The sequence below is a fragment of the Lottia gigantea genome (genome assembly GCF_000327385.1).
Source record: "Lottia gigantea unplaced genomic scaffold LOTGIsca_104, whole genome shotgun sequence".
In the NCBI taxonomy this organism is placed as follows: Eukaryota; Metazoa; Mollusca; class Gastropoda; family Lottiidae; genus Lottia; species Lottia gigantea.
In genome coordinates this window covers 374110-395382 of record NW_008706849.1, presented here as the reverse complement: position 1 = coordinate 395382, position 21273 = coordinate 374110, and the positions used below count along the sequence as shown (strand labels likewise).

At 31.3% G+C, this 21273-nt stretch overlaps 2 protein-coding genes across 2 annotated transcripts; both read right to left on the bottom strand.

Moving 5' to 3' along the window:
* Positions 1-1224: 1224 nt before the first annotated feature.
* Positions 1225-11652, bottom strand: LOTGIDRAFT_136234 (hypothetical protein; the record flags this gene model as incomplete). Its single annotated transcript, XM_009046643.1, has 16 exons — positions 1225-1285; positions 1687-1856; positions 2153-2345; positions 2722-2895; positions 3149-3320; positions 3579-3685; positions 3940-4172; positions 4510-4600; positions 5068-5200; positions 5700-5813; positions 6153-6275; positions 6487-6568; positions 6925-7122; positions 7730-7853; positions 8299-8383; positions 11436-11652. Coding segments are annotated over 16 exons (2277 nt in total), but the record flags the coding sequence as incomplete, so codon positions are not given.
* A 2927-nt stretch (positions 11653-14579) lies between these two features.
* Positions 14580-14979, bottom strand: LOTGIDRAFT_136243 (hypothetical protein; the record flags this gene model as incomplete). Its single annotated transcript, XM_009046642.1, has 2 exons — positions 14580-14674; positions 14811-14979. Coding segments are annotated over 2 exons (264 nt in total), but the record flags the coding sequence as incomplete, so codon positions are not given.
* Positions 14980-21273: the final 6294 nt, after the last annotated feature.

Here is a 21273-nt window from a genome sequence, read left to right as displayed (position 1 = left end):
TGCTCAGTTTAGAGGGAGTAGTAAATCATTTTTTTTACAACCCGCAAGTTAATTATGAATTAGGATTAATTAAGAAAATTTCTATGCAGGGTTGAGATACCTCTTGTTACTATCTTCTCTTTTCAAACTTCACCTTAGCTTTAATACTATATATTGCATAATTTAAACAAATGTTCCTGTAATTCACCAATTATCATCTTAGTGATGTTATATTCTAAAGGAATGTATTAATGACATTTTTGTGGCATTTTTATTTTTGAGGCTGAATAAAAAAAAATACAATTTTTGTTTAAAAAATCAAACTAAAATTTTAAAAGAATTTTCATTCACTTTTGATCACTGTTGGTGAGACTCTACAAAGTCAAAACTTTTCTGACAATTAAAAGAATCATGTATGCATGAACAAATCAATACAAGAATTGTTTTTAAAATAATGAATTTAAACAAAAGCACTATGAAAATATAATCAACACAAATTTATTTTGAGTTTTCACCATTAATGCTCAGAGGAAACTACATGTGGTTTTTACATGGAAATAACACACACAAACATAGTTCACAGCCATTTTGAATCTCAAATTTATTAGAAGATTAAAATATTTCAATAAAGCCATCAAATCACATTTAAAGCTATTTATTTCCATGTAAGAACCATACGTAGTTTCTGTATGCATTATTGCTACCAAATACAATTCAGCTTAATTCAAGCACAATCATATTTTTTTATTTGTTTTTTATTTGTTATTAGTTAAAATGAAAAGCACTTAAAACAACCCAAGAAAAAAAGACATATTCTCATGAGCATTAAAACATTTCAGTTTCCATCATTCAACATATTAAGGATTAACAAGAAGATCGATTCTATTTCAAGGATTAAAAACATTGAACAATAAAAGCACCAAACTGAATCGATCAAAAATGAAACAAATCGGAAATAAAAAGGTGACTTCTCATTTCTGCGTTATTGCAAGAATTTGCCAAATTTTAGCCTAAAAAGGAGTAAAATTAGTTAAAAGAACTGAAAAAATTAGACATTGCACTCTGTAAAGTTCTATAACTTTTTTTTTAAAACATGGGATAAAATAAATGCCATCTTCATCAGTCATAGAAACCATTAACTTTTAATGAATTTTAAAATGGTAAACAATTCCATCCCCACACACATTCTTCATTCATACTTCAACATCATCATCAACATATCATCATCATCTTCATCTCCATCATTTAATGACCATCCATTGCCTTCAGAAACTTGGTATCAATCAGTTTAGGAATCAATTTATGTCTGAAAAATACATGTCAAAATAAAGGACACATTCAGAATGAACACGAAATGGAGTGGAATGGTGCTTAGAGTCCTAGTTTTCTGCACTAATTTAGCTAATAAAGACAGGCAACATCATGCAATGTGCAATGAGAGAAATTCTGCCAAGACAGCAGCATTAGCCTTCCCTTTTTTGATTTCCAACTATCCAGGGATCTTCAACATGCACAGGGTTTGTCCCATTTGAATAACACTGTTTTGTCTCTATCAGCCCCTGACCTACATCACTGACAAGGGAAATCGAGTTAAAAAAAAATATGAAGGTACTATCTTGATAGGGATCAATCAAAATTAGTCAATATTTAAACAATAAAATGGAAGTAGGGATTCTGATTTAAAAAGCCAGTCATAAAAACAATTACCTTATAGGTATCAAAGCAAAAATTAAAACAGGGAAAAACATTTTGAGATAGGGATAAGGAGCAAACCCGAATCCACATAACACCAATAGTTGAACTAATTGTATTAATGTAAATGTGTGCATCTTTCTCTGTGGAACTCGACGAATATAATGGTTTGGTGGATAGGCAGCCTGAAAATATTTAATATTTTATCATGAGATTCAACTCACCCCTAGCCATTAATAAATACAATGAATTGAATGGACTTTGGTGTTGCTGTAAGGTGTGCAATGAGGGAAACTCTGCTGGTACAGAAGAATAAGCCAACTTTGCAACTGTACAGCCTGTAGTATACAGAGTGTCAATTTATCATCTCATCTGAAAGTCTTGATGCTTCTTCCATGTAAGCCCCTCCCATATGCATAATTGACAGGGTGGAAAATCTTGTTCAATGCCAGGATTTTCAGATCTTCAAGAAAATTCTTACCTGCTCTGTAAAAAATAACTGAACTCTTTCAAAGAACTGATTACCATATAATGATGTGACTGCTACATAAAGAAATAGTCCATATAATACAGGTGTAGGAATATAGGCTAACACTTGCATAAAAAATAAACTACAACCAATTAAAATATGTGAGAATATCGCAGTTAATCTTGTTTCTCGTACACGAACAATTCTGAAAAAAGAGAAAGATTCCATTAGCCTGTGATGTCATTGGAATATCATGGTGTAGCTGCTGGTATATTGTAATATTGTGGTCTTTAAGATATCATGTTTTTATTAAGTTGTCTTCCTGTCTCCCTGTGAGAGGTGGTGGGCCTGACAGTGTGGCGTTCATACTTTGAATGAATACTAGCCATCATGGAGAACTCATCCCTTCAACAGACTAGTAATCAGAAACAAAAGTAGAAATTTCTATGAATTTATTTTACAAAATATGCATCATAGTTTTGATTGATTAAATCTGAAGCATCAATCAAAAGTGAAATATTTTTAGAGGCAAAATTTGGACAATACTATATTCCAAGAAACAAAATCATGAAAGAACTTACATGGAGTAGATATGGCCCTGATCAACTCTTTCTTCAACATCAGCTAAAGCTCGAACATGAAGTGGGGAATGAGGTAAAGCAGCGTGTACCCATGGGAAACATATTATGGAGTGTAAACCATTTACCAATGATATGACCAATAGATCCCAGTGGTAGGCTGTACCCTTCTTCATTCTAAAAATAGAAATGGTCTATCAGTCATATGGAAAAACAAACTGGATATGCTTGCCATTGCCATTGGACTGAGTAGGAATTCTTGGATCTACAATATATGGCATTATTGTTGGTGCCATTTGCAATTGTGGTTGTTACAGTACTCTTAATGCAAACAAGAACTTTAAGCTCATTTCAACTACTATATTCTATTTTCTAGTCAGACATAACTGGCAAAATGAATTGATTATTACAAATAATAAATCCTAATTACTTGTTTTGAGGAGCATTAACTAGAGCAGCAGATATGTTTTGATCCATAAAAAACAACAAAGATAAACAAAAACCAAGTCCCATAGCACCAAAAATAGCTCCAACAGATAAACTAGATAGATCTATCAGTTGAAAGATACCAGTCTGTCTTGTAGCATCAAAGGCTTTCCCCACTGAAAAACATTGAAATTCTCATTATCAAACAAAAAGCAACAATAGGACAATCTTTCCAACTGGGATTTTTACCATGCGCAATCTGTAGTATACATGGTCTTGGTTTATTCATTCCAATGACTAGAGACCCTATGATATGCTTCAATGGCACAAGAAACTGATTCCTAATGAACCTTGGTCTTCTATGTTAGAGAACAAACATTAAACAAACTGAGCCACCTAGGCTCCAGTTTACATTGAAATCTACATAAACTTACTGTTGACTTCTCTAAAAACATAAGCACCAAAGAAAGACATAATAACTACTGATACTGGAAGAGAATAATCAGCTAGTAGTTCACGTTTAGCACTGTTTAAATATGGTCTGAAATAGAGATGTAATATTATTCTACATTTTTTCTTAGATTAATGAAAATCGAGTAGTAATGAAATGAAGAGGAACTTTCATGTCTAAACAGTGGCATCACCATCTTTCTAAAACTGTTCAGATTCCAAATGAGAAAGCGCAATAGGTGTGAGCCTTCTATGGAGGGTCTAAGGGGATTCCCCACAAAAAATCTGAATAGTATTCAAAGAAGTCTTAATCAATATTGGATCAATGAAAATCCATATACTCACGTTTTAGTGAAGTTAAAGAGTACCACACCAACCCATAATGTTCCTAGTAGTAAGAATAGATACAACATACTAATATCTCTACCACAAACATCAGTTGCTGTGTCTGATGAATTAGCAGATGTATTGGTTACCATGCCAACTGTATTATTAATAACATCACTCACACCACTACATGCTGGTGTATAATAATTATCTTCAAAATCTAAAATCAAAGTATGATAAATTATATAAAACTCAACAAACCAATGGAGAGTGAGCGTACTATTCCTTAAAGGCACAGGTGCGGCATTTCAGGGAGTAAACCAGGAGTCTCTTGTTTGAGGTTTATTTGTAGGAATTATGGTATTTTCGTACAGTTTTTGTATTTCTGAATACTATTTACATATATTTAAGACCCAAATCAAGCCCCGAAAATGCTGCATCTGTCCCTTTAATGTAAGTTGGAATGAATCACTTTCCTTGCTGATACATTTCAAGTCTCATTCATTCATATTACATAAAATTGCACATGAGAAATTATTTGAGAAATCTATTGACTGAATAGAAAGCTACTCAATAATAGTTTTAAACAAATAAAGATGACTTACTAAGAGCAGTATTTTTAAAGGCATCAACAGCAAAGGCAATACTGATAAATAAGGCAAATATTTCTTCAGATGATCTGAAATTAAATAAATGTATTTAACCTATCTGATCATAAGCAATTTTAAGCTGATTCTATGACTACAATCTTAAGTAAGCCTGGCCATAAAAACACAATCATATTGAAGAAGTTGACTTTTCTATAGAGTCTTGAGATTCAAAACTTATATAATTTGAATTCTAGCACCCTCAGCACTCAGTAACAGGTCTGACAATATCATTGTCAGCTTAAGCTTGAGTTTAATAATTATGGAGGCTTGCCCATCACACGTAAAAGTGGTAGGGTTAAGTCTGCAACAAATCTATTATAGTATTATAGTCTCACAGATCTTGAAGAACAATCTGATTAAAGAGTCATTTTTTACAAAAATCAGTTTGCTCTCAAACTATTTAGTCAAACGTTAAAATGAATGCATAATTTTTATCTGAATTAAGTCAATTTCACTGAAGTGTAATAAGCCTGTCTAATATTCAGCCTGGGCCTACCTGGTAGAGAACTGCATCAATATACTCAGATCAAAGAAGGAATAAATGATAAGGAAGAATGAATTCCATAAACCAACACAAGTAAACATGGCTTGAAAATTAATATCAAAATCTTCACAAATACTGTAAATAACTGAAATGTATTGAGGAATAATAATTATAACTAACTGGCTAGACGAAATGTGATTTCAGACATCAAATTCATAATAATAGATAATAATGAACTCTTTATTTTACATGGGTCAGAATAAGGTCCAATATATGTTTGTGTCTAACATTCAGACCATGAGAAACTACTGATATAGGGTTCTTATCTCAAGCAAATGGCCGCTGTGGGTTCCGATCTCGATCGGCATGTGAAAGTCCCGTGACCTGTGAAGCTCAGTTGTTATCCTTGTCAAATATAGTTTTTTCTTTCCTTCTTTCTTCTAGAAATTGTCATCATGTGCTGAGATTCCAAACAATCTTTTCACTGCACTTTCAAACATTTTTGTTTGAATTCATTTGTCCATTAAATACACATTTGCAATAGAATTTTAAGCATTAGGCTTTAGAGGAGGTATTCCAAGTGCCATCTTGCTGTCAGGTTCCTTTTTATAAAGCAAACAGTCTATACAATTATCAGTACTTACTTTTAGTATATAAAGCCAATGGAGCAGTTGTTAATAGTACTATTTGTGGAGTACCACCAAACACAGCAAATACTAATCCACCAAACGTTTGAGCATAGAGCACCTTCTCAACAGCTATAACAATAAAAACAATTTTCATTGATTAAACGTTTTTTGTTGATGTTTAGATTTAAAGGGACATCAGGTAAGGAAAAGCAACTTTTCCTCGAATCCCTGTGAAAGTCTGGTGACCTGGAGAAAGTCAACAATCTCTTAACTAAATAGGTCCAGTAGATCAGGTAAAAAAAACTAAGGGGTTTGGCCAAGGACCGAAGTTGGTTCTTTCTGTTATACAGATTAGCTAGGGCAGACAGTAGAGAGTGGTGTTTTTGTTGCTGTTTCTATACAATGATCAATAACTTGCTCCCCAAAATTTAAATTAAAGACTTGTTTTCAATTAAAATATAAACTTACTAAGAATATTGTGAGTATTATAAGCATTAAGTACACCAAATGCAATACATGGTAAAACACAAGCAAAATAAAGGAAGAAAGTAGTGGATATTGTCTTCTGTATAGTTCTAGGTCCAACAACACCTACAATAATAGAATATAATTTTATTCAAATTTTATAGGTTATCTTTTAGAAATATTCAAACAGAACCCAAATAAAAAAGAATTTATTGTTATCTTGGAATGAAATAAGTGTTAATTCTTCTCTGCTCTTGATTGGACACAGCCACTCGAAAAATTTGCTTGGACAACTGCATAAGCATTCTGATAAGGATATTTGTGAATAAGAGCTTACCATCTTTATAGTCAGACCAATAATGTGGTAATCTACGTTTTAAATCAGCTCGTAATCCCTTTAAAAACCCACATTTTAATTTCTGAAATTAGAGAACACATGTGCTTGATTATATATTAAAATCGAAAATTTTGTGTACATTATACAGAAACTTTTCGTTTGTTTGCATCCATTTTATACATAATATCTATGTTTGTCACCATGGACTAAATCTTAGTTGGTGTAATGAACCTATTTCTGACTTAAGTAAATGCCTTTTTATTTTTATATTATTGAACACCCAGAAAAATTGCAATAAATTGGATATAATGCAAAGGGAAGAGCATGTCACCAATACAATAGCAACTAACAGATTTAACTTCTGGAGAGATACACAGGATAATAAAATGTGATCTTATAAAACCATCAATTGATAAAATCCTATCAAAAAAATCTTACCCCTTCATCTTCATCATCAAAAACCGGTATTTTTTCATCCGTCTGCCTCTGTCTCAGTGATAACTCATGTGTTTGTTGTTCCAATACCTGATTGAATTCAGCCTCAGTATTAGCATTGAGTAGACGCAGTCTCAAATTGGAATCAGCAAATAATGTAGCAAATGTTCTACCTATTTCTAACTCATTCTTTGTTCCTTTCTGAAATAATATTAATATGATAAATATGTTTTGACAATTCTGACTATTTTCAAAATTCTATATAAGTGCCTAACATGATAATTTGTTCCTGCAACAAAGCTCAATTTCAGCCATCCATGTCACTTTTCAAATCATAATATGAAATCTGGGTCATCTTCAACTCACAAAAATGTACTGTCAACAAAAAGATTGAATCCAGAAATCATATCTTAATTCTAAAAAGAACCACAGATAGATGAGATGGAGCTCTAATAGCCAGTACAGCTGACATGTAAAAATTCAAAATTTACATAATAAGACAACTTGATATTGCTCAATTGGCTAGTTCTGAACAGGCTCCGTCTGGTCTGATTCTGGCTTCAATCAAATGGTACGAAACCTGATATGTCAACATTCAAAATTAACACTTTTAATCGCTTCACCAGCCATCTACTCCTACTTTTTTCGGCACAGGTGGAACACAGTCAGAACCTTCTTAAAAATTGTTTTAATGAAATTCTGGTTGATTCCATGAATTCCGAATGCTCAAAACTCACCGATCATGTTCCCCCCCCTTATGAAATGGGGCCCTGTTATATATTCTTTTCAAAATAAATTCTGAACCTACCTCTTTTGTTGGTGTTAAAATAACGATGACAAAATATACTTCTTGTGCTGTATTACCGAGATTGGCTGGTGATGATAGTCTAGCTATTCCAACATGTCTTGTCTGAACTGATGGTACACTACACCTATAATACAATCACATTACATTTCAAATCATGTTGATAGTCAAATCTTTATCATGAGAAATGGGGGCTGGTTGTAGCTCAATCAGCTAATGTGTTGGAATCTTCACGTCATTGCTTGCTCACTTTGAAAAACTGGTGTTTGATATCTAAATGTGAAAGCGTAGAAATGCAAGTACATGTCTTTTTTCATTTTTCATTTTTCACTTTGATCAAACTACAAGGGCAAAGGTCATGGAAGTTTTAACTGTTCTTTATCAAATGCACTGAGTATCTCCTAAAATTCCACATTTCTTTTTCATCATGTAATAACAAATCTTATCTGCCCAATAACTTAAAGATGGTATGGATTCACAGAGATAGACACAAAGACAAACCCATATATTTGTAAAATATTGCAAAATATTGATGTTTTCTATAACAAAGGAAACTAAAGTAAGAAACTTACATGGTGAGGACCCAATTCTGATCATAATCAAAACCTCCTCCTTCTGATATACTGGTAGACTGTAGAGTCCTGGACATCTGATGAACTGAAATAACAAACAGTCATTTATATTGAGAAATATAAGAGTAAAATTAATATAGAAAATATAACAAAATTAGTTTTAAATTTCATTATAATTCTTTGTTTGACAGTAGAAGCATTGGATACAAAGGTTTTAACAATAACTCTGATCTGATAAATTGAATTGAAATTGTGCTCTGAGATAATAACGCAATCGTCATGTTTAAATGATGTGTTTAACATTGTAGCAAAATAAGAATTGCAACTTGGCAAAGAGAAATACAACCATCTAAAGCATGGAACATGTCACAGGAGCAGAGTTTCCAAAAAAGCATCCTGTAAACTAAGCAACAGATGATATTCAGCACTTCAAAATATTCAAACACTGACTTGAAAAATATCTTAAAATCACCAAAATCAACTGGGATCACAAAGAAATACTAACTGAACTAGTCACAGACAAAACTTGGAAAAAGAATATAAAAACATTGACATTTACAGACATTGGGATATTGATAAAATAGTAATCTAAAGTTGATTAGTAGTCAAACTTATGGTATTATGTTGAAGATGGATTTTCTAAACACAAAAAAATCCCTGGCCATGTTAGTTTTTCTATGATGTCCAAATCACACAATCTTAAGTCCTTAACCTTTACAAATTTTTCTGATTCAAATGGAAATCTAGATGTAGCAATGTTTTCTCCTCTGTGGGTGAACGTCCATGATCTGACAAAATTGTTATGCAACTCATGTTTAGGTCATCGAAATTTTCCACGGAAAATGCATTAGTCGTTCGAATGGGGCATTAAGCCAATGGTTAGCTTTGTGGCATTTTTGTCAACTGAATGCAAAGAAGAATTTAGTCAGATCATGGGTGGTGAGAGCAGTAAACTGCAGCAAAATAAACATAAAAGCAAACATCTAGAACTCATTTCATTCAGGTAATTTCTACTCTCTCTACTACCTCTAGTCACTCAAATCTATTAAGGGGTACACGATTGAAAACAGTCAATGAGGTTTTAATAACTAACAAAGCAAATATAATATTTAGATTTGCAGGTTTAAAAATTTGGCAACATGAAACACTAAATAAAGTTTAAGGTTTTTTGAGTAAACCAAAAAGTTAAAATTAGACCAAACTTTTGTTCTGTTTTTTTTTATTAGCTTTTATTTATAACATAGCCACTCCATTAAGGGTCTAAAGACTGGCCTCTGGAACATCCTCTATAGTTAGTGTCTAACGACGGCTCTCTTGAATGTTCGTTAAATTGCTGTTTGCCCTAATCCAATAAACACTGCATCACAAAAAGCCAGCACTAAAGAAAAGGTAGAAATTTGATTGGTTAAAGCAGACATCATTGAATGAGGTCAAAAGGTTAATTTGATGAACGTATAAGAGAGCATCTGAAATGACAATATTTAAAATAAAAGCTAATAAATAACAGAACGAAAGTTTAATCTAATTTCAATAAGACTGCTTTTACTTTGGACAGTAACAATCATGTATCCCTTAATCTCCTGAAAGTTTCAGACTAATAAAACACTCTGACTAAAAATCTATTGAATCATCCATTCAAACCTAATGGAAAATCCAGTGACTGGAGTATTTTGGAATCTGAAAATGAAAACACCATGAGCATATTTAAACGCTTTCATAAATATACCAGACCAGAAGCACCAAATGCCAATGTGTCCACATATACAACCACGTCAGTATATTAGTAGAATGTGCAAACATATGATTTACTGTTAGTCCCAAACATCTGCCTCTATTCTAGCCTCTGATAGATGATTGGCGGGAGTAGAGTCAGAAAAAATAGATCAAGTTTTATGGGGATTTTCCACACCTCCGCAAAATGCGTTTTTTTCTAACATAATGTTAAATTATCTTTACCATGAATGTATTGTGTATCTGGTCATAGTGACTTTGGTTTTGTTAGTACCATGTGACTTAATGAGCCTTGAACTTTTGGCTACGCACAAGTTGTAAATGGCAGACTGGAGATTGAAAAAAAATCAACTTGATGGAATCGCAGATGTGACATAATTGGTGTAGGGGGATTATGATGATATTACTGAACAACAAAAATATCAATCTTTCCAGAGATATTTGGGTTTGTCGATCCGATTTAAACAAATAGTTTTAAACGTTATGCACATTTGGAGGTGAGAAAAAAAACCCCATAAAACTGGGCCTAGTTTTTCTGTCTCTACACCAGCTGACAACTTTCAAAATAGCTATCAGAGACTGGAATATAGGCAGATGTTTCAGTATAATTTACTATATACATGTTAAGTTCAATTGTAACTGGCAAACAATAATTTTCCTCTAATGTATTATACAAACTGAAAGAGCCTTTTCAAAAAGTTCCCAAATATATTCTTTTCTTTGGAATTTATGAAGACATTAATCTTCAAAGATACTTAAAAGCTTTAAGATTGAAGTTTTTCACATATTGATTGTTTCTTTTCACATTTTTTTTTCAACAAACTACAAACAAATTGAATCTTGAACCATATATAAAACATTATACATTTCATACTTGTTAAAATTAGAGCTATATATATCGGAGTATCGATGTATAGTAACACATATTGTATCGCAAAGTCATGTATCAATACTTGACATCACCTCTCATTCCATAAAAGGTGGGTGAATGGAATCCCAAATTTTTCTCACTGACTTGACTGATTTTGTTGGTTACTATTTATAAGACAGTGGCAATAACCACTCATATGAACAACATTACCAAATATCACAGTTTTAGATTTATAAATCAATATACGTTGAAACTTTGCATATAAAGTGTTACATTTCATCCCATTTCCCTGTGGCGCAATACATATTGTATCGAGAACCTTGTATCGCAATACGTATTGTATCATGGCATGAGTGGCGATACAAAGCACTATTTGATAACTGTAAATGCAATACAAAGAACTTGATTGATAAGCAAAAATAAAGCAATCATATTATCCAATCAGATATTCATAAATTGCTTTGCAGCAAAAAGCTGTTAGTTACAAACTTTGTAAAATGCCCTGGATTTCCAAAATAAGCTAAAATATCATGACACGAAAAATGTAACATACCAAAATCATGTGTAAAGATGGCTGACTTGGTTTGTTCCAGACTGGAATTTTTCGTTGATTCAGATTTCAACATTTTATTTACAATTTCATCAATGATCTCGTCCATGTTGGTTTTCTCTAAATCTAATAGTAGTACTGTTTTCTTTAAAAACTTCTGTACATCTCTGGTGGCTCTTACTTCATTGGAGAAATCTTTTAATGGAACTTTCTGAAATCAAATAGAGTTTGTCAATAAGACCACACTTTCGTTCCCTATTCTTTTTTTATTAGCTTTTATTCTTTAATAAAGCCACTTCAGTTAGGGTCTAACGACAGCCCTTTGAAGTTGGTCAAAAAAAGCTTTTGACCTAACCTGATAAACGTTGAGTCACAAAATGCCAGTGCTGGAAAAGGGTAGAAATTTGATTAGTTAAAGCAGACGTCATCGAGTTAGGTCAAAAAGTTGATTTGACATAAGTCCAAGAGGGCTATATATTAATAATAAAAGATAGTAAAAAAAATGGAACGAAACTTTGTCACTTTGTCACCCAAAGTTTGTCCTAATTTACTGACTTTTTGTTTAATTATCTACTTCATCTGTAATTAATTTCATTGAAACATCATATAACCTCTATTGTCTGAGCATATAAAAACTTTTTGAATTTTTTCAATCAATTTCATGAGAATTGGAATAATGGCCTCAAAATTTGAACAAATTTTGCAGGTGATTTCACTTGCTTCAAATTGTTTTTTGTATTTTTTTGTAAGTAACAGACTTTTGTTTTGATTTAACAGCAGTAAAAATGGCTATATTATTTTAAGTAAAAAATATCAGACCATTTTGAATGAAATGATATCATAGATGAAAGCAATTTAGTTTAATGGCTAAACTCTTTAAAATCCCAGCCTAAATGTTCTAATTATGCATCGTTATTTGAAATCTTAGGCTTGGGTAATTGAGTAAAAGAAGACAGAATAAGTATTGAAATTCATTCAAATTAGCCATGAGTTGATTTGACTTGATATTTTCTACTAACATTACATCATTACACAAACTGTAAAATCTGAAAATTAATCTAGAAACCAGACAATAGAATACATCATAATAATGCCTACAGGCTTAATTGATTCTTATCAACAACACGCTTTAATCTTCTATCTTAATTAACATTAGATAGAGTCAACTATTAAATAACAAAATCAAGTTGGATTCCCTCTTATACAACCAAATTTTTGTCAAATTATTGAGTATTTTTCAGAGTGAATATATTTTTTTTTATGTCATTAATAATGCAACTTTCTTTGTCTGATTATGTATATGAAGATGATCAATGCCAGTCATTGTGCAATGAGCGAAATTTCCTGGACAATCCTTAAAAAGCAGTACACAGACCTTCCTTGATACTAATTTTTTGAATACCAGTATCACTAATTTGTTTATGTCATATATTTGAATATGAAGATTTATCTGGTTTGACTAATTTAAATAAACTTCAGATCATATCAGTGTGTCAAAACAGTAATCATACCAATATCAGAATATTTAACAGATTTGGCTATTATCATTGCCATCGGCATTTAGGTGTGTTCTAAACACTCTACCCATTTGATGTGTTAATGGTAGTACGATCATTTTGTACTACTCAACAGATCCAAAGAGCGGCCACAATGAATATAGACCCCTTTCTGCTGGCATTTTCAGTTGTTAAGTCAGTTGTTTCTGCAGGTTTCTACACTTGCCATCCATGATCTGACAAGATTCTTCCTTAAATTGTGTTCTGTAAGAATTTTGACCAAGTAGTCTAAATTTGTATAATTTATGCTAACCTATAAACACTATAAATGTTGTTAAAATTATGTCAATGTTTAAAAATTAATATCCAAAAATTGTTCTTTGAACATGGCATTTAATTGGTAGGTTATGAAATGACCTAGAACATGAGTTGAATAACGGTTTTGTCAGATCATGGATGGCAAATGATTGATATCTCATCAATTCGTATTGATACCTACTTTATTCCAAATTGAATGAAAACTTAAGCTTCTATCAAAACCACAAACTGATTTTGGAAGATTTTGATAGAATCAAAACGTATAAAAATCAAGAAAACAAATTGGTTAATAAATATTCTATTTCAAGACAATATTTTACATTCCTTCAGATTAATAGATTTAGTAATTGTGACATTGTTCAAAATACAAGATGTGATATTCTAGACTATTGATTGTCAATCAACTGTCAATTTTTAATACAAGTACATTCACTTGATATTTAATCCCAATTTCCAGATACACTGGCCTGATTAGGATTTTATATCCAAAACATGTCAAGATTTTTTGAACAGTGGAATATTGTTGGACTTGACTGTTTACTTAGCTTTTGTTGGAATACATCATTGGAATATATCATTTGAGTAATATCAAAGGACAAATATCAGAATGTGAACTCTCATGAATAAATCTGTACTTATAAAACTATGTATCAAGGTATTTTGGAGAAATAAAAATAGTCAAAATAGTCAATTTATAAAATAAAAATGTCATGAAAGTGTGTAAAGATATTTTATGGCTACTAATTCTGTGTAAAAATATCTTTTAAAGACGTAACCTGCCAAAACCATCAAAAATCTGACATATTTTGACCAAGTGTGATCATTTGGTTGTATATCGTGACCCACAAATAAATTCTTTTTTACTTAATTCTTGACTCGAGCCAACCAATTTTTATTTTTGAAGGAATATTTAGCTTACAAATTTGTTATCTTAAGATATCTCCTCAAGGCTAAAAATACTTTTCAGACACAGTCATATAAACAAATGGTGGTTGTGGGTTCTAATCTTAGTCAGCGAATGTTCCTTAAGTCATCTTTCCTATTTTCAGTTGATCCAGGTGAAAATAAGTATGGATAATACGAAAAAGACCATTACTTGGATAAGCTGGTAGACCTAAGTTGTTATACTTCTTAAAAGTTGAGATTTCATTCTCCCCTTTTTTAACAAAGCTATAAATAGAACAACCATTTGAGAGGAAAAACTACCAAGTAATCTATAACATGAAAAGTATATGTAAAAGAGAGTAAAAAATAAAATTTATAATACTTACCTCATATTTAGAATATATCAGAGTTAGACCAGATTCATCTAAAATTATACATAAGTACAGACGACATTATACATAAGTACAGATGACATTATACATAAGTACAGATGATATACATAAATACAGATGGAATAATAAAGAACTACAGATGATATTATACAGAAATACAGATGATATTATACAGAAGTACAGATGATATTATACAGAAATACAGATGAAATTATACAGAAATACAGATGATATTATGCAGAAATATAGATGAAATTATACAGAAGTACAGATGATATTATACAGAAATACAGATAAAATTATACAGAAGTACAGATAATAGTATACAGGAATACAGATGAAATTATACAGAAGTACAGATGAAACTATATAAAAGTACAGAAGGACAGATGAAATTACATAAAAGTACAGAAGTACAGATGAAATAATATAAAAATACCAATTTAACAAGATGTTTTATGTATGTCATAACTAGGTTCAGAATTTGTCTGAACCAATCAATCAAGTTGGTCTAAAACTGAATCATAATTCCTAACTTCCAATAATTAGCGTGTTGAACAAGGGTAAAATTTTGAAAACCCCTAACCCTTCAAAAGGAAAGATTCACAAATCAGAAAACCCATAAAGTCCTGTTCTTGGAAACTTAAGAACCCTTTTTCAAACCAGCTGTACTGATGAGGATTTCATATTCAAAACATGTTAGCATGAGATGAAAAATTCAAAAGACATAGACCAATGTATATAATGAAAGAACATACCTATAAACATATCATCATATTTAACACCACTTAGAGAACTACGATTACTGGCAATAGAACCATGTTTAGATACAGAGTCCTTATCTGACACACTTTCTTTTAGATTAGGATCAGGCAATCCACGAACTCCATTGGTACTGGCATAATCATTGACATGACCATTGTATGGTGGTGGGGGTGGAGTATCATTGTTCTCCATCGAGAATGCTGGATTCTCGTAGTGTTCACTCTTATTAAATGTCACATTCTTCAACTGAACACCGTTGTTTTCTGTGAAGTCGTTCCGCCTGAAAATACACAAAGATCAAGGTATTAATCAATTGTTCCATAAACTGACTAGTCTAAGCAAAGAATAATCTTTTGAAACAAATATACATTATTAATTCACATATATTCACAGCATTGAAATATTTGCTTGGTTATCATGGGTTCTAATTTTAGTTATCATGTAAAACTCTGATGAACTAAAACAAGTCGATTTCCTCATTATTTCTTGTTGGCTGATAAACACATGTTTCAGTTATCACATATAATATATAACGTTTCAGAATGAAAATCCAAGGTTCAGTTCTTCTACACTTAAATATACAAGTAAAGTTAAAGTCTCCTATACATGTGCTACTGATAGTGATATAATGACATCATTGATAATACGGATGAGAAATTAACAATAAAACCTCCAAACTGTCAAAACATTTCCTTCACTATTTCTGACATTTTGCAAAGGCACCATCACGAGATTTTGAAGTAGAAATCTGTGCAATAGTAACAAATTTTCAGTGTTTATTTTTCGAACCTTGAGTATTTCGTCAAAGTCCCGTTCAACAACTTAAATTCTATGTTAAATTCCAACTAATATAGCACCATAAACAATCTTATTACTCGAATGTATTACATTGAAGGTTATAAATATTGACTAGGATTTGGAACAAGAAATTATTAATGAGTCACAATACACGATACATGATGTATCTATTTTCAAATGTTATAATTTTTAATTTATAAGAGATGATGTATTGAATCAATGAATATAAAATACACAATAGTGGGTGTTCAATCTATTAATTGCATTTCTAACATGTTAACATTAAATTAACTTAAAGTTGTATTCCCACTGATAAATAGTTGGAATAATATCACACTACACCCTAACATTAGGATGAAAAAGACAAATAACAGTTAACCAAAGAGGCTATATGGCTAGCTACATTATGATCAATTCTAATGATAGGATCTTGTATAAAAGACAGTATTACATCTTATATGGTTAAGGAACACAGACAAAACTGTGCAGTATCCAACAGATCCAAAATTTTGTGCTAAATTCTGTTGTTACTATATACCTTCAAACAGTATAATGATTGCGCCATTTAACAATTAGAATTTAAAAAAAATAATTTAGCTAAAACATCCATCATGGGAGGTCACTTTCAATTCATTATCATTGAATGCTTCATTAACAAAGTAAACCTTCTAATAGCTTCTACAATCTTAGTAATTGTCACTTGATTTTATCATTGAAACAACAGGATACAATGAGACATAACAAAGTCTATTAAAATCCTCAGGTATCCAGCTTAGTTTCTTAGTACATCACCCTGGGAGAGCCAACACATTCAATAATATTGTTAATATTACTAAGTGGAATGAAGCACTTTTAAGAAAGAAAGGGAGATAATGAATCACCAACGCCAAGAGTTGTCAGACAGTAGGTGAAAGGAAAATTATCTAATATTGTCTGTGTATTTTGCACATTGCCTAATCAACTCATTTAACATAACATTTTCATTTAAAGGCTATGATTTGCCATTTTCCTTGGTTCATTTGAGTCCTAAATATTTACATATAATTATATATGGCAGAGTCTCAAGAAAAGATGAGTCATCATTTTAAAACCTGGATAATTCTATACACACATGGATTTAAAGAATAAAATTTCGACAGTAATCTGTGAACACCATTACTGATTAGCTCAGCTAAAAAAATTCACGTTTCTGAGACTTAGGTATGATTGGTCAATTGGATGGCGAATCTGTCCTTTAATTTTACCATGGCTATTCCAACCATACCTTACCAGATAAGTTTCAACCAATTATATCCCTTTACAGAATTATAATATAACACCCTGTTCTCATTCAATTAAGCAAATTTGTATCATATCATATTTCGACTGTCATGCCTTCCAGAGAATTTTCAGCGTGGCCAAATGGTTACCAACTTAATTAACTTTTACTTTCTGGACAAAGAGATTTAAGTGTTTCTGGTCATATATTTTACAATTATAGTGGCAAACATTTGATCAACTATGAATAAAATAATTAGATCATATGGTTGCAAACAATTTATGGTAAAGAATGGCCAGTTAGACTAGACAAAATTGAAGACTATAGATTAATATGGTGTCTATATGGTAATTACAACACAGTAGGGATGACAATAAGATCCTGGTACACAACTATCAATAATCTTTTTATTTGTTTATCATAATGATATATTTTATTCAAGTGTAAACAATGTGATAACAATCTAATGCTTGTCTCACATGATTGCACAGATCACTGGACTTCAGTCAAATTCAGAGATAAATATGGGTCAACCAGACTTAGCGGCGTCACTTTGGCACCTTTTTTAAATTTGGAGAAAGAGCCAATCACTATTTTAAGACTAAGTTGTTCCATGTTTATATGACAGATCAAGCAAGGTATCCAGTGATTTTTCTAACAAGTTAAATAAGTAGCTTTGTAATCATCTTCACAATGTCAAGCTATTACAAATTTTGTACTTATACCTTGACTGCAATAGTCACTTTCCTTGTATCATGGAAGCAAATTTGATTGGATTATATGCTAGCAAATACAGCCAATCAGAGGCCTTGACAGAATGTCTATGAACAGACAATGTTTCTGTCAAGGGCTCTGATTGGCTGTATTTGCCGATGTACAAGCCAATCAAATCGCTTCCTTTATTTTCCATGAGTTGAATCTCTTTATTCAACCACAAATCAAATATCTTAATTGGAAAAAACTGAATCATTAAGTTTGCAGAGAGTTCTTCTTTAAATACGAGGGATGGCTGAAAAGTTCTAAACCTAAGTGGGATATCTCAATTGGATTGAAACAATCTTTTGCTACCAACAATGGGATACTCATTCAATGAATCATAAAACTTTTTTTTTTAGTTAAGATGACGTCATCCTCACTGTAAACGACTTTTTGAGGTTGCATCTTGACTTGCATCAACCTATTTATCTGTCATTTAGAATTAAGCTCAGAACTTTTCAGCTAGCCTCCAAACTTTAACTTTGGCGCCATCCATTACTTAAGAAAAAGAAAAACATTAAGAAGATGAGTAACCATTTCTATAGGCTGATTATTTCCCATTAATTCTATTAATCCTAGGATAATCTTCAGGATAAACCAGGATTATATATCTATATGAAAAAAAAATTCTTCTTAATTGATAATAAATTCTTTAGCTATGCTTAACATTGACCAAAAAGATCATTGAGTTAAAAATATATTTTAGCTCTTAAAAGGGATATGAATAGCTGAAACAGAGTTCTATATGTTTAAGCAATTCTATGTTATTGAAACTACAGTCATTAATATCAATAATTACAGTTATATGAAGACTTGGTCCTGAATTAAGAAAATATTTTATAATCCCTTTACATGTTCAAATTGCATACCAAAATTGTACTTTTTGGCAATTTAACAAAATAATTCGAAAATCAAATTTGATTATTATTGATTAAGCTTTCTTTAAATTAATGAACAATCATAATACAAATCTGACCAAATTTTCCACACTGAACAATTCTAATATTTATGGCGTAAAAAAATATTTTCACTTATTCATTAAAGGAATGTTTGATTGTCAAGATATTTTTAATGTTTATTATTGATAAAGGCTCTAGGCAAAATAGATATCATATCAGCAGCCTATCGGCATTATTCAGACATGTCAGTGAGAAGCACAAAGTGCTCCAAGCTCCTTCACATAGAATCTGAAGACTTTTTTATATCTAGGATTAGAAATGAAGAAATTCCTACAAACTTCAATGTAAAGCACTAGCCAAGGTCACAAAAAAAGAGATCTGCTAGATAAACCACGGTGGAGTTTACAGAAGTAGTAATTAGTTTTGAATATTAAAACTGTACCAGTTATCTACAGTGTGAAATAGGTCTGCAACAATTCAGTGATGAATCAATGAACCACGATTCCTTCTTTCTCACTGAAGTACAGTGGAGCCTCGTTTATCCCCATTGTGTCATGATTTGATTATCTAAGTATAATTTTACATCAAAATTTGTTAAAAAAAAAAATATCTGACTTCAAAATTGAGAATTTTCTTTCTCAATTCTTTACTTCTAAATGATCTTGTGTGCCAAAATTGTTCAAATTTGAATAATTTATACTCTTTTCTCATCAAATAAATGTATCACAATTATTAGCGCACTAAATCGTATGGTTGGATGAAGATTGTTTAGTGTATTGAATCATAACTTCAAGAATTGATGTAACCCTAGTGTTAAAAGATGCTCAACTCGACTCTTCAGTTATTCAATGTTTGTCATGTATACATTTAGATGTAAGCATATTGGATATAAATGAAAAGGTTAAAAAGGGATTGCCATTGAAAATATCATATATAATCTTATTGAAAATTTTTTTTATAATAAGGCTTTATGCATAGACGTATACATATGTATTGCATAGTCTATGTACAAAGCCTTGTTATAAACATCTATTTCAATAAAATTATATAACACTTTCAATGGCAATCCTCTTTTATTCTATTCATTTATATCCAATAAAAGCTAACAAATGTTTAATTATATCATTCTAAAAAATATCTTATCCAATTTCTAAAAGCCAATGAAGTATTTAAGATTTAAATCTTCAATCATTATAATTAATACCTAAAATAAAATTTGTCAAAAATAAAAATGTTCTTCAATTCATGAAGAAAAACATAATTTCAGACTTGGAAATTCTATCTTAGTTTCATATAAAATATATCAATATATATATAGAAATAACCTTACCTTGCCATGTTATCAAATTAAATGTGTCAATTACTATGTTCTATGTAATTACCAGTATAGCTGATTAAAACCTATATCATATACACAACTACACTGAACAATAGTCTTTACTCAACGGATCAATCTTCCCTTCTCTTAGTTTAAAGTGTCTCGCTTGAATGGGCACCTACCACCACTCTATGCTGGAAGAATGGCAGGTTTTTATATCTATTGTGTTCAGTATGACAGGTAACTTGATGATCCAACACTATTTAAATCACTAACTGGTCTTTTAGATCTTGTGTACAGTTGTTTAAAATACTGTCAATCATCTACCAACTGACTGCCTTGCTGGGGGTCAACTTTCATACCAAAAATTGTTGAGGACCAATTGTTTTGAAGCTTTTCTAATAAATAATGATTTATGAACTGTTTTATGATGTGAATTTGGAAAAATGTTATCAGATTTGCATACCTCACACTACAAGTTATTTTGTTTAAATCAAAGTTCGGCAAAGGTTATCAAGAATTCAACTGCTTTTACATATCGTTATCATTATGTGCTTTTGCAGAACAATTGTCTGCAATCATATTGTTTAATATTTTTGCCGCTTATTTGATCATTAATTGATACCACAATGTAAATAAATATAACTAGAAATAGAATGTTTTCAGCAGATCGATCATAAGTGCAGCACTTACTGTGCATATAAAAAACTCAAATAGAAAAAATTAAAGGGACAGATTCGCCATCCATTTGACCAATTGTTTTTAAGTCTCAGAAATGGGCATTTTTTGCACTAATCCAATCAGTAATAGTGTCCACACCTCACCATCGAAATTTGACCCTTCAAATCCTTGTGTGTCTAGAGAATAATCCGCCTTTGAATGTCAAAATTTGTTGAGACTGCCATAATAGGAAAACATAGAAATAGAAAGTGAAATTC